At 46.5% G+C, this 13,696-nt stretch overlaps 1 protein-coding gene across 1 annotated transcript; it reads left to right on the forward strand.

The window, feature by feature from the left end:
• The first annotated feature begins 2,502 nt into the window (after window positions 1–2,502).
• On the forward strand, window positions 2,503–10,572 carry LOC309514944 (zinc finger protein 213-like). Its single transcript, XM_082192472.1, has 7 exons — window positions 2,503–2,586; window positions 5,065–5,568; window positions 5,841–5,922; window positions 6,176–6,258; window positions 7,096–7,276; window positions 8,140–8,244; window positions 9,520–10,572. The coding sequence occupies exons 2-7, from the start codon at window positions 5,155–5,157 to the stop codon at window positions 10,239–10,241; spliced, it is 1,587 nt and encodes a 528-aa protein (XP_082048598.1). The 5' UTR covers window positions 2,503–2,586; window positions 5,065–5,154; the 3' UTR covers window positions 10,242–10,572.
• The last annotated feature ends 3,124 nt before the right edge of the window (window positions 10,573–13,696 follow it).

Here is a 13,696-nt window from a genome sequence, read left to right on the forward strand (position 1 = left end):
ACAACCATATGTCAGGAGTGCTCTGATGGTGTTTCCTGCTTGGCAGGGGGTTGGACTCCATGTCCCTTGTGGTCTCTTCCAACTCTATGATTCTATGATTCTAAGCTGCAAAGGTGAAGGGTTTGGCTGATCCTTTCCAAACTGCGGAGTTCCTTTAAAAGCTTCCTCAGTAAGAGCTTCAGTAAACAGCAGTGCACTTGCCAGAAAGGCAGCTTGACCCACCGAGGTATTAGCCATGCTGAGGGGGTGAGGGTCGGGCTCAGTGGAGGAGCCGATGGGAACCAAGGCAAGGGTTGATGCTCCACAGGCTCCCTCCGGATTCCTCCCTCCCCACAGTTGCGAGATGCAAAGATATCAACAACATTAAATCAAATGTTGGGAAGGAAACGTTTGGTCAAACTCATGCTGGTCTCTTCGAGAACACTGTCCCACCATCTCGTCCTCTGTCGTCCCTTTCTCCTTGTGCCCTCCATCTTTCCCAGCATCAGGGTCTTTTCCAGGGAGTCTTCTCTTCTCATGAGGTGGCCAAAGTCTTGGAGCCTCAGCTTCAGGATCTGTCCTTCCAGTGAGCACTCAGGGCTGATTTCCTTAAGAAAGGAGAGGTTCAAGAGTCTCCTCCAGCACCATAATTCAAAAGCATCCATTCTTCGGCGATCAGCCTTCTTTATGGTCCAGCTCTCACTTCCATACATCACTACTGGGAAAACCATAGCTTTAACTATACGAACCTTTGTCGGCAAGGTGATGTCTCTGCTTTCTAAGATGCTGTCTAGGTTTGATGTTGTAGGTGGTGCTATTGAGCAGCATCAAAATATTGGGAGTCGAAACAAAACAAACAAATAAATAAAAATTATAAATATAATAAATACCATACCAATAACTAACTTAGTTGGTCTCTAAAGTGCTGCTGGAAATAATTATTATTATTTTGTTTCGACTGCGGCAGACCAACACGGCTACCCACCTGTACGTAAAATATTGGAGGTTTGTCACACAGAAATATGTACTGGATTTCAAAACAGATGCAGTTCTGAAATATACTCAGAGTCGCAAAGTGATTTCATGCTCTTTATTCGGCTCATAGTGGTGAGGAGGAATGAATGAAAGTCCCCTCAAAGTATCTGCTTTATATACATTATTTACACAATGGGCTGCACATGATTGGCTAATTCCGGAATATCTACTGTAAGCCAATCAGGTTGTGGATTCACTTCTATCTGGAGCAGGATTGGGTGGTTCCTGCCAACCAATCATACTGCTGCATTGTTCTTGGACCAATCAGACTGCTGCATTTTGTTTTTTATTGGTCTAGGACCAATCAGACTGCTGCAGTTTGGATCCTATTCAACTCAGTACATGTTGCTGTTGTTTAGTCGTTTAGTCGTGTCCGACTCTTCATGACCCCCTGGACCAGAGCACGCCAGGCCCTCCTGTCTTCCACTGCCTCCCGCAGTTTGATCAGACTCATGCTGGTAGCTTCAAGAACACCATCCAACCATCTCATTCTCTGTCGTCCCCTTCACCTTGTGCCCTCCATCTTTCCCAACATCAGGGTCTTTTCCAGGGAGTCTTCTCTTCTCATGAGGTGGCCAAAGTATTGGAGCCTCAGCTTCAGGATCTGTCCTTCCAGTGAGCACTCAGGGCTGATCTCCTTAAGAATGGAGAGGTTTGATCTTCTTGCAGTTCATGGGACTCTCAAGAGTCTCCTCCAGCACCAGAATTCAAAGGCAACAATTCTTCGGCGATCAGCCTTCTTTATGGTCCAGCTCTCACTTCCATACATCACTACTGGGAAAACCATGGCTTTTACTATACGGACAACTCAGTACATAACAAGTTCCATAAGGGATTCCTCCTTCCAAGGTAGGACTGTATTGTGAAGGAGAGGATCGCGGTCCCTCCCCCGCCCAGCAGGGGGAGCTTTGGCTCCCGAGGACTCTCCCTCCCCTTCCAATTTCCTCTCCTCTCTAGGAATGCAGCTCAGTGCCTTTTAACCCTTAGCAAGCCGAGCAAACCCAGCCCTCTCCCTGAAAAACCACAGGCTTCATAAACACCTGTTGGGCTAGGCTTCCTCAGTGTTTTTTGAGACTACAATTCCCATCATCCCTGACCACTGGTCCTGCTAGCTAGGGATCATGGGAGTTGTAGGCCACAAACACCTGGCGGGCCAAGCTTGAGGAAGTCTGTACCAGGCCCTGCAGAGGCAGTCTCCCTGAAGTCTAGGCTTAATGGGGACTCGACCTCCATTCCTGAGATTTCCTCCCAGTCCTCTACTTGCCCTTGTCCAAGATGGCGGTGGTGCCTCCTCCGCCCGCTTCTTGCGTCACATTCTAGCCTCAGTGCCTCTCCTAAGATGGCGCCTTTGATACCTGCCCTATCGCTGCCTTTTCCAGCATGACGGAGCCCTCCCTTCCGCCCTCTTCCAAAATGGCGCACCGCCGCATCCCCCACCGCCTGGAGGACCGGAAATAACGCGACGGAAGGGCGGGGCGTGCAAAGGTACTTCCTGCCAATCACTTCCTGTACTGAGAGGGAAGGAAGCGGGTCTCTGTCTTTCTGTCTCTCGGCGGCGCCTGCGGGAAGCTGGTTAGTCTCTTCCGCCATAGGGCAAAGTGGGGGGAATTAAGAGTCCCAGGGGGCGGGGGGGGACCCACCCCTCTGGTAGGGATGCGTCCTGGGGGCCACCCTGGGTCCCCACCCGGCCCTCTGCTCCTTCCTGTGGCTCCTCGGAGCTGTCAGCCGACTGCAGCAGCTGCAATCGCAGGAAAGGCTTTGGCTGGGGGGCTAAATAATAAAAATGTTAATAATAATAATTAATTAATTATTATTTATACCCCGCCCATCTGGCTGAGTTTCCCCAGCCACTCTGAATCATAGAATCATCGAGTTGGAAGAGACCCCAAGGGCCATCGAGTCCAACCCCCTGCCAAGCAGGAAACACCATCAGAGCACTCCTGACATATGGCTGTCAAGCCTCTGCTTAAAGACCTCCAAAGCAGGAGACTCCACCACACTCCTTGGCAGCAAATTCCACTGTCGAACAGCTCTTACTGTCAGGAAGTTCTTCCTAATGTTTAGGTGGAATCTTCTTTCTTGTACTTTGGATCCATTGCTCCGTGTCCGCTTCTCTGGAGCAGCAGAAAACAACCTTTCTCCCTCCTCTATGTGACATCCTTTTATATATTTGAACATGGCTATCATATCACCCCTTAACCTCCTCTTTTCCAGGCTAAACATGCCCAGCTCCCTTAGCCGTTCCTCATAAGGCATCGTTTCCAGGCCTTGGACCATTTTGGTTGCCCTCCTCTGGACACACTCCAGTTTGTCAGTGTCCTTCTTGAATTGTGGTGCCCAGAACTGGACACAGTACTCCAGGTGTGGTCTGACCAGAGCAGAATACAGTGGCACTATTACTTCCCTTGATCTAGATGCTATACTCCTATTGATGCACTCTGGGCGGCTTCCAATCGAGTGTTAAAAACAATACAGCATCAAATATCAAAAACTTCCCTGTGTGGGGCATAGTGGGGGGTGGGGATCCTCAGCCCCATACTCCATAATCCACGCATGACAGGAAAGAGTGTGTCTGTTAGGATCTGCTCTTTGCTGCGATCATTCCCTGTTTGTGAGCAGGTCACAGACTCATGGAATCAGAGGATTGTAAAGGGACACGGGTGGCGCTGTGGGTTAAACCACAGAGCCTAGGACTTGCCGATCAGAACGTCGACAGTTCGAATCACCGCAACGGGGTGAGCTCCCATTGCTCAGTCCCTGCTCCTGCCCACCTAGCAGTTCAAAAGCAAGTCAAAGTGCAAGTAGATAAATAGGTACCGCTCCGGCGGGAAGGTAAACGGCGTTTCCGTGCGCTGCTCTGGTTGTGCCAGAAGCGGCTTATTCCTGCTGGCCACATGACCCGGAAGCTGTATGCCGGCTCCCTCGGCCAATAAAGCAAGATGAGCACTGCAACCCCAGAGCCGGTCATGACTGGACCTAATGGTCAGGGGTCCCTTTACCTTTAAACAGGGCTGCCTTCAGATGTCTTTTAAAGATAGGATAGCTGCTTATTTCCTTCACATCCGAAGGGAGGGCGTTCCACAGGGCGGGCGCCACTACCAAGAAGGCCTTCTGCCTGGTTCCCTGTAACCTCACTTTTCACAATGAGGGAACTGCCAGAAGGCCCTCGGCGCTGGACCTCAGTGTCCGGGCTGAACGATGGGGGAGCTGATGGGTCTCAAGTCTACAGTGATGCAAAGATGGGGTTCAGCATGCTGAGTGGACAAGACCGAGAAGGGGTCCAAAGGTCAAGTAGGGGGCAGATGGGGCTCCTCGACCCAGAAAGGGAACCCAGCTAGGAGAAGGAAAACTGATCCTGAACCCCTTCAGGAGAAGAAAAGATTGAGGAGTAAACCTACAAACCCAGAGTGGATTCCCTAAGGTGGTTGGGTGACACTTTGTACGCCTCCTTCCAGCACCTTCTGCAGTCACTTTGGTGCTGCTCACAAGGCAAATTGACTTCACCCCCAGAGGTGCACTCCATTGTTAATTCTTCAATTTGACATTTAAATTTAGATCAACTAGGTGAAGCAAAATGCTGATGGGGTGTTTGTGCTTACCTACGCCAAAATCTCAAGGGCTTTATTTTCCCCACACTTGATGCTTTATGTTATTGCTGCTGTTGTTGTTATTGTTAATATTATTATAATTATACAATTGTAGAATTGTAGAGTTGGAAGGGATGCCAAGGGCTGTCTAGTCTAAGGTTACCAGACGTCCCCGTTTCCCAGGGACAGTCCCCAGATTTACAAATCAGTCCTCTGACAAAATCCATCTATTTAGTAGGAAATTGAAAAGTGTCCCTGGATTCACTGAAAAAAATCTGGTAACCTTAGTCTAGTCCAACCTTTTCGGTGCAGAATCCATCTACTACTACTACACTGATTACCCAAGGCAGATTAAAATTCAGTATTAATAAGAATTAAACCAAGACTCATCCACACCTGCCCAAGGAACATTTTTCTTCTCCTGACAGTGTGTCAATCTTACAGCAATGTATTTGTTTTGTAGTATTTTCTAGCACCTCTAATTTGGACAGATAAGACTTGGCAGAAGACTACAGGTTACTTCCAGTCTCTTGGGGGCTTCCTGAAAGCCCAGATGGAGGAGCAAGACTCAACTGGCCCTGAAGCAGGAAGAGGCCATGTCATCAAAACCGAGAGCAGTGGGGGATTCTGGGAATACTCTGTGAAGAAGATCCTGGGAGAGGAGGACACTCTCCGCTCAGATGTGCAGAGCCAGCAGCTCAGGCAGTTCTGCTACCAGGAGGCCGAAGGACCCCGAGAGGTTTGCAGCCGACTCTACTGCCTTTTCCGTCAGTGGCTGAAGCCAGAACGGCGTACGAAATCCGAGATGCTGGACCTGGTGATCTTGGAGCAGTTCCTGGCTGTCCTTCCGCCAGAGATGGAGAGCTGGGTGAGGGAATGTGGAGCGGAGACCAGTTCCCAGGCGGTGGCCCTGGCCGAAGGATTCCTCCTGAGTCAGGCAGAGGAGAGGAAGCAGGCAGAGCAGCAGGTGAGAGAGACGTTCCTCTGGATACTCCCAGGGTCTTCCATCATGAGGGAGAGGACCCCCAAATTCTCAGCTAATGGCTCTTCTTTTTTGGAAAGCGTTCAAGGAATGAGATCTGATACCCCTAAATTGTTTGCTTCTGCCATTCCTTTTCTAACCCTTCTCCTCATTCTCTGTTTGGAATCCGTGTTGAGGTTCCTGCTTTGCAGGGAGTTGGACAAGATGGCCCTTGGAATCCCTTCCAACTCTAACATTCTATGATTCTTTTATTTTAGGGAAAGGATCTGTTTGCAGAAATGGGCCGGTATTCCTCTGAGGCAGAGAGAACTGCATTGGACATCAAAGAGAAGCCACAGGGTATGGAGGATTGAGTTGTTTTTCTGTTTGGTCACATTCTGTGAATCCTGAAACTCATCCAGGGGTTCCTTGAATCTTCTTGGGGGAAAGCCCCAAGGAAGGGAAGATGCTAAAATACGAAACGGGTACAAACGTCCAAATGCACTCTTCGAGTGAGGCTTTTTCTAAGGCCCACCTGTCGTTAGAGCTGCACTGCTTCACCTCTGAGATAAGCATGCACACCTGGCTTCACACTTACCTTTGTCTCTTGCAGGTGACGGAAGGATGTTGGCAAGACCTCCTCATTCATCTTTTCATGGGGGTGGAGGGGAAGCGGCCACTGTGGAACCAGATCAGGTAGCAGGAATGAGCATATTGTGGAAAGAGGCTGATGGGTGGGGTAGTCGGGGTGCCTCTGGGCTCAAGCAAATCTCACTCTTCCTCCACTTTGTTTCTGGCCAAGCTGCCCTGAACAAAGGCCTTTCTAGAAGGTCGGGGTGCTGAAAATAAGGAACAGCCGCCTTGCCTCAACTAGCCTTACTGTTGCTTGCATTATTTCTCGGTCACCGTTTTCTTTATTTATTGTTGAATACTATAATAGGCTTCTAAGCAGTTGAGAAACCATAAAAACAGTAGCCAGGATTCACCTTCAGGGCTTTCCTAGGTCTCCTTTTGCTTCCCATTTGCCCCCTGAAGAACAGCACACAGAGAGAGTACAGAAGGGATCCTCCCCCCCCCCCCGGCAAATTGGAACGCTTGTGCCAAGAGAATTATTTGAGGAACACCATGTTCAGTTCCACCCATTTACAACAAAATTAATACTCACCATTGAAAGACACAATAGAAGAATTCATTTAAAATATAAAAATAACAATCCATAACTAAAATGTGCGGCAAATCAATTCCTTTAAAACAACACAGCCATTACAGGCAGAAAACACCAGATCAATGTCTAGTCCATCATCTGTCCTAGTCGATCAGCCCTGTTTAGGGAAGCTTTTAATGTTTGATGTATCAAACATTAAATGTTTAATATTCTTTTGGAAGCCGCCCATTATTTATACTCCGCCCATCTGGGAAGCCCAGCCAGATGGGCGGAGTATAAATAATAAATTATTATTATTATTATTATTATTATTATTATTATTATTATTATCTTTACGCTATATGAGGACATTTCCCTTTTTCTTTTAGGGTTCAGTGCGCTTTGAAGATATCACTGTTCCTTTCACAGATGAGGAGTGGGTGTTGCTGGATCCTGAACAGAAAGCTCTGCATAAGGAAGTCATGGAGCAGAATCGTGAGATGATGGACTTGTTGGGATTTCAGTCCCTACGAGCTGCACGAGCTGCCAGGAAGCAGCGAAAGCTAAAAGGTTGTTGTTTACATCAGGTGTAGCTGACCGGGGGAAAGGAAGTCTGAGCCAGTTCTCAGACTGTCCTCAGTGTACCCGGGGCGGAGTTACACTTCTTTCTTCTGCTCCTGGACTGGAGCAGTGTTGAGTTGGAGAACTCTAAGCCGGACTGCTCAGGACGTGCAGTCATGTGTGTATTTTCTATGCAGTTTTAATAAAGTAGATGTAGTCTACGAACTGCCTTTTCTTCTGATGTTTGCTCAGGAGAAATTGGTGTGCTTTTCTCATAAGAGACAAGTCGCCTAATTATCGGTCTCTCTGGACTAAAGGAGGATTCCTGGATGGTAGCCAGAAAGTGACCACCGGACTAATCGCCCCGGAGTGCTTTGGGGTGCTGGCAATGCTCCCGGGCGGGCGATCTTCCAACAGGACTTTCACGGTAAAGCTCCCTGTTGAATCATAATGCAGTCATACCTCGTGTTGCGTACGCTCCGTGTTGCGTACGTTTGGGATAAGCACGCCCACCACCCGGAAGTGTTTCCGGAGCGCGCGTGACCCAGATGCGCAGAACACTTCTGCACACTTTGCGCATGCGCAGAAGCGCCCAAATCGCGCTTCTTCTGGGTTTTTTGTTTTTGTTTTCGTGTGTTCACGTTACACACACCCGTGTTACGTAGCATGATCCGGAACGGATTGCATACGTAACACGGGGTTCCACTGTATCTGTTCTGAAATGTAATATGTATATCTCTAGGTGGCAAACCTCTGATATTTTTATGGAGCTCAACAGGGCCACCTACAACATCTGTGACTCTTAACACCCGTACAGAACATTTTGAATAGGGAGCTATCTACTGTTTCATCTGTGACTATTCTTTCTCCAGGTAAAAGAAAAATCCTTCCTAAGGTGCCACTGGAAGGAGTTTTTTATTTTGTTTCGCCTACGGCAGACCAACACGGCTACCTACCTGTAACTATTCTTCCTCCAGGTATTATTATTACTATTGTTATTATTCTTTTAATTTCAGATTAAAGAAACCTCAAAGAAGTTTACAAACTATGTTAAAAGTCAAATAAAACAATCCAGAATAGGTAAAGGTACCCCTGCCCATATGGGCGAGTTGTGTCCGACTCTAGGGTTGTGCGCTCATCTCACTTAAGAGGCCGGGAGCCAGCGCTGTCCGGAGACACTTCCGGGTCACGTGGCCAGCGTGACGAAGCTGCTCTGGCGAGCCAGCACCAGCGCAGCACACGGAAATGGCGTTTAGCTTCTCGCTAGAAAGCGGTACCTATTTATCTACTTGCACTTAAGGGTGCTTTCGAACTGCTAGGTGGGCAGGCGCTGGGACCGAAAGACGGGAGCTCACCCCGCCACGGGGATTCAAACCGCCGACCATACGATCGGCAAGTCCTAGGCACTGAGGTTTTACCCACAGCGCCACCCGCGTCCTGCAATCCAGAATAAAACAGTCCATAAGAAAGTCAGCCTAGTCTGAACTGCCATGGCCTTTCCAACCATAGGCTTTAGACTTCTTAGTTTCTCCAGTAGTTTCTCCTAGGCTCTTTTGATGTTGCATCTGTCCATTTTTTGTGGACCAATGAGGCCACTGATCTTGGAGATGAAGCGGATTCGATGATAGGGCCAAGTATAATCTTATCTGAGAAAAGAGCCAGGTTTTCTAATTCAGGATCTCATAAATATCATCCTTGATGCCAGTCAACAAAGCTAATGAACCCTTTAGTAAGACCTCACAGATAACTCCCTTCAGTTCTTCCCCTATGAAAAGCACTCGTTGTTAGCATTTCACCCCTCCCTTCTGGGAGAATCGTATGATCTGGTGGTCAGAGAGAAGGGGGAGGGAACTGTGTCTTTAATCTTCCTTTTCCTGACTCTGAGCCTCGTGTTTAGGGAGTGTGATTTCATCTCTGCTGTCGATGTGTGAGTAAGAAGCTATACCACACAGTCTGTATATTCTGTAAATAATTCTGTAGCTTGTAGAAATCAAGAACCTGCTTCAAAAGTCTTGCAGCCCCATCCGCGTTTATTGCACCTCTGACGGTGGTGCTCATAACGCACAGTTGTGAGTCCAGGTTCCCGGATTATGCTGAAGGTGTTCCAGTCTTCCTGCCTAGCCCAGTCGGGGTGCATAGCGGGTTCCAGACGTGGTCAAATCCTGGCATCAATCCACACTCATTAGCACTGTTCAAGCATTGAGGGCTAAATTTCCTCCTGAGGCTCTGATCTGGTTTTCTCTTTGTTGCAGGTGGTGATCAATTAGAAACGAAAAACAAGGGAGAAACCAGGGAGAAACTATATCAGTGTTTGGAATGTGGAAGGAGATTCCGTCAGGACTCCCAACTCATGTACCATCAAAGAATCCACACTGGGCACAAACCCTATCAGTGCTTGGAATGCGGAAATACCTATAGTCACAGAAGCACTCTCGTTGCCCATCAAAGAATTCATACAGGGCAGAAACCTTATCGGTGCTGGGACTGTGGAAAGGGCTTCAATCAGAGGAACAGTCTCGTGGTACATCGAAGACTTCATACTGGGGAGAAACCCTATCACTGCCAGGACTGTGGGAAGTGTTTCAGTCAGAGGAACAGTCTCGTGGTACATCGAAGAACTCATACTGGGGAGAAATCCTATCAGTGCTTGGAATGTGGAAAGTGCTTCAGTCACAGCTTCACTCTCACTTGCCATCAAAAAACTCATACTGGGGAGAAATCCTATCAGTGCTTGGAATGTGGAAGGAGCTTCAGTCAGAAGTCCGGTCTCACTTCCCATCAAAGAACCCATACTGGGGAGAAACCCTATCAGTGCTTGGAATGTGGGATGAGGTTCAGTCGGAAGGGTAGTCTCGCTGCCCATCAAAGAATTCATACTGGAGAGAAACCGTATCAGTGCTTGGAATGTGGAAGGAGCTTCAGTCAGAACTCCACTCTCATTACCCATCAAAGAAGTCATTGTGGGAAAAACTAACAATGATTGGAATATGTACTGAGCTTCAGTCAGAGCTCCTCTCTCACTTCCCATGAAATGATTTACACGGGGGGAAACCTTATCAGTGCTTCAAATACATACAGAAAGAATTCCACAATCTCACTGCCCACCAGTGAACTCACAATCAGGAGAAGCCGTAACCATGGCTGTGTACAGAACTAAATTTTAGGGGACTTTACTTAATAGGTAGATGAGGATTGCAACTGTGTTTTTGACCTTTGGGGACCCAGCACAGAAGTCGACCGTGTCTTTAAGGACCATGGAGTATGGGTATGCCAATAATAAGGGTAATAAAAGCAATTTATAACAATCAGACAGCAAATTTGATTATAAAGAATGAGTTGACTGAATATTTTCCAATCCAAAAGGGGACTAGGCAGGGATGCCCTCTCTCCTCTTCTTTATACTTACCTTGGAGGTTCTGAATGAGGTAATGAGGGAGGGATAGAATAAAATTAGGAAGAAACTCATATAAACTCAGAGCCTTCGCTGATGACGTGCTGATAATGATAGAGGAACCAGTAGATAGTATACAAGAATTAATGGCAAGGATAGAAGATTTTGGGAGAGTGGCGGGGCTCAAAGTAAACAAAGAAAAAACTACGGTCATGGTTAAAAATTTGGGTGAACAGAGGAAAAAATAAATACAAGAGAGGAATGGTCTTCAAATTGTAAAAAAAGCAAAATATCTTGGAATTCAAATAACATTGAAAAATATTGAATTATTTGAAGAGTATTACAATAAAATTTGGAAAGGAATCAAAAAGCAATTGGACATTTGGCAAAGATTAAAATTGTCACTTTGGGGCAGGATTTCTACGATAAAAATGATTGTATTACTGAAATTGTTATTTTTATTTCAAATGCTCCCAATAACCAGTAATTGCCAGATATTTGAAGGATGGAGGAAGGATATTACACAGTTTGTTTGGCAAGGAAAGAAGCCAAGGATAAAGCATAAAATATTAACAGATTCCAAGGGGGGGGGAGTTTGGATTACCTAATTTGAAACTTTATTTAATTTTGCGGCCAGTTTCGGGTGGGTTAAAAATTGGATTTTGCTGAGGAATGTGGAGATCTTAGATATTGAGGGGTGGAATAACCGATTTGGTTGGCACTTATATTTGACATATGGTAAAATGTTAAATAATAAAGATTTCTTAAATTGTGTAATAAGAAGGCCCATATATAAAGTTTGGGAAAGTCATCGTTGGTTACTTGAACCGAAAACACCCTGGTGGGTTTCACCATCAGAGGTGATAGGAATTAAAAAATTGAACATGGGAAAGGTCTGGCCAACCTACCATGAGTTAGTAACAAAAGAGCAAGGTATTTTAAAATTAAGAGCATATGAAGAAATTAATGAGCATTGCAGTAGTTGGCTGCATTATCATCAGATAGCAAATTTGTTTAAAGAGGATAAAAACAGGGTTTTGAACAGGGGATCTCAAAGTTACAAAAGGAATTACTACAATCGAATAAAAAGATAATATCAAGAATGTACAATTTATTATGGGAGTGTGATCTAAAAGATGAAGTCATAAAGGAATCAATAAAATGGGCGCATGACCTGGGCAAAACAGTATGCCTAGAAAACTGGAAAAGATTATGGACCCAAGATATAAACTTTACCGCTTGCTACCTGATAAGAGAAAATATGAAAATGTGCCACCGATGGTATGATACACCAGTGAAACTGGCCAAAATATATAAAAATTATTCAAACAAATGTTGGAGATGCAATGCAGAAGTGGGAACCCTAATTCACATGTGGGGGTGTAGGCTAATAAAACAGTTTTGGATAAGGATTCATGAAGAATTGGGGGGAGGGGGGAATTAAGATTACAATTCATAAAAAATCAGAAGCATATTTATTGGGACTACTAAAACTGATATTCCTAAAAACAAGAATAATATATTCTTATATGGAACAGCGGCAGCAAGATTATTGGTTGCAAAAAAACTGGAAAACAATAGTACCGGAGCTATCTGAATGGAGATCCAAAATTTCTGAATTCATGAGCATAGCAAAATTAACAGTGTCAGTGAGAGGAGGCTTCACTCAGAAGGTCAATAAAGAATGGGAATGTGTTGAAACATATATGGAAAGGGTTGGAAAGGTAAGCTAATCATTAGCAAATAAATATTATTAGTAAAAAATAGTAACTATATCGCAATGTAAATGAATAAAAATAAGAAACAGTTTATTAAAGAAACTTAAATACAACAGCAGAATAATATAAGAACAACAAGATTGCATATAGGTGAGGGAAGTAGGGAGAAGGGGGAGGGAGAAGAAATATTAAAGATTAAAATAATATAGGATGTAGTATGGGTTTGTTTGCTGATTTGTGTGTTTATTTTTGTCTGTATGCTTTCTTATGGTTATCAATAAAGTTATTTAGAAAAATAAAAAAGGACTATGGAGTACACACCCAGGACCCAACATTTCTCCACAATACTATGCTACTACATTAGCCAATGACCTTCTTCATGCCATGCCTGGTGGAGGGTCAAGCACGATTTGGCGCCACTGATGAGGATACCATCTATCAGCATAGCTGTCAAGCGTCCCTTATTTGGCGGGAAACTCCCTTATCCCAGCGCCGTGTCCTGCTGCTGTCCTGGATTGATGATGTCCCTTAAATTTCCTGGGTTTCAAAGGAAGCAGCTCCTCTTCCTCCCTCCCTGCCGGCCAGGGAGGAGGGAGGCTCCATCTGTGTTGCTTGGCTGCTCGGGCCGCACCCCTCCAGCCTTGGCCCCCGGGAGCCCCTCCCCACCGGGACTGGCGGGAGCCTCGGGCCCTTCCACCACCATCCTCCTCGTGGCTGCTGAACTGAGCTTCTCTGCCTGGGGCCTCCCCTCTGCCTGTCGTTGCCGCCACCGCTCCCGCTAGGCCGTACTGCGGCTACGCCGCCAAAGGACCCAGATAAGATGGGCAGCCTGGCGCGCCCTATGAATTGCTGAGGAGCCTTGAGAGGAGAGCGAGGGCAACCATAGAGAAAGCAGTTCAGAGAGAGGAGGCGGCAGGGGAGGCGTGGGCAGGTGTTCCAAGGGCTACAAGGGAAGGACCGCAAGCGCTTCTCCCATAGATTTGTAGTGGTAGACTAGCATAGATGGTCTGATCTGCAGGTTTGCGTCGGGCGCTATTTCCTTCCTCCCGCCCCGCCTGATGGAACTGAGAGCCGCAGATGGAGCACGAGAGAAAAGATACAGAACTGCAGCAGCATCTTCGTAGCCTGGACTTCGTTTTGCGCGAAAAGTGGTTGCTGCTTGTAGTTATTTAATCAGCTGGTGTCTTGAGCAGCAACCTCTGGAAATGAAGGGCTGAGCTCCCGTTGCTCGGTCCCAGCTCCTGCCCACCTAGCAGTTTGAAAGCACGTCAAGGTGCAAGTAGATAAATAGGTACCACTCCGACGGGAAGGTAAATGGCG

The sequence above is a fragment of the Podarcis vaucheri genome (assembly GCF_965113315.1).
Source record: "Podarcis vaucheri genome assembly, chromosome: 12".
Classification (NCBI taxonomy): Eukaryota; Metazoa; Chordata; class Lepidosauria; order Squamata; family Lacertidae; genus Podarcis; species Podarcis vaucheri.

Excerpts from the sequence above, each read along its gene's own strand:
- LOC309514944 (XM_082192472.1), top strand. The coding sequence starts at position 5,155 with ATGGAGGAGCAAGACTCAACTGGCCCTGAAGCAGGAAGAGGCCATGTC. Across the intron at positions 5,923-6,175 it reads CATCAAAGAGAAGCCACAGG|GTGACGGAAGGATGTTGGCA; the intron begins GTATGGAGGATT and ends TGTCTCTTGCAG. Across the intron at positions 8,245-9,519 it reads TGTAACTATTCTTCCTCCAG|GTGGTGATCAATTAGAAACG; the intron begins GTATTATTATTA and ends TCTTTGTTGCAG.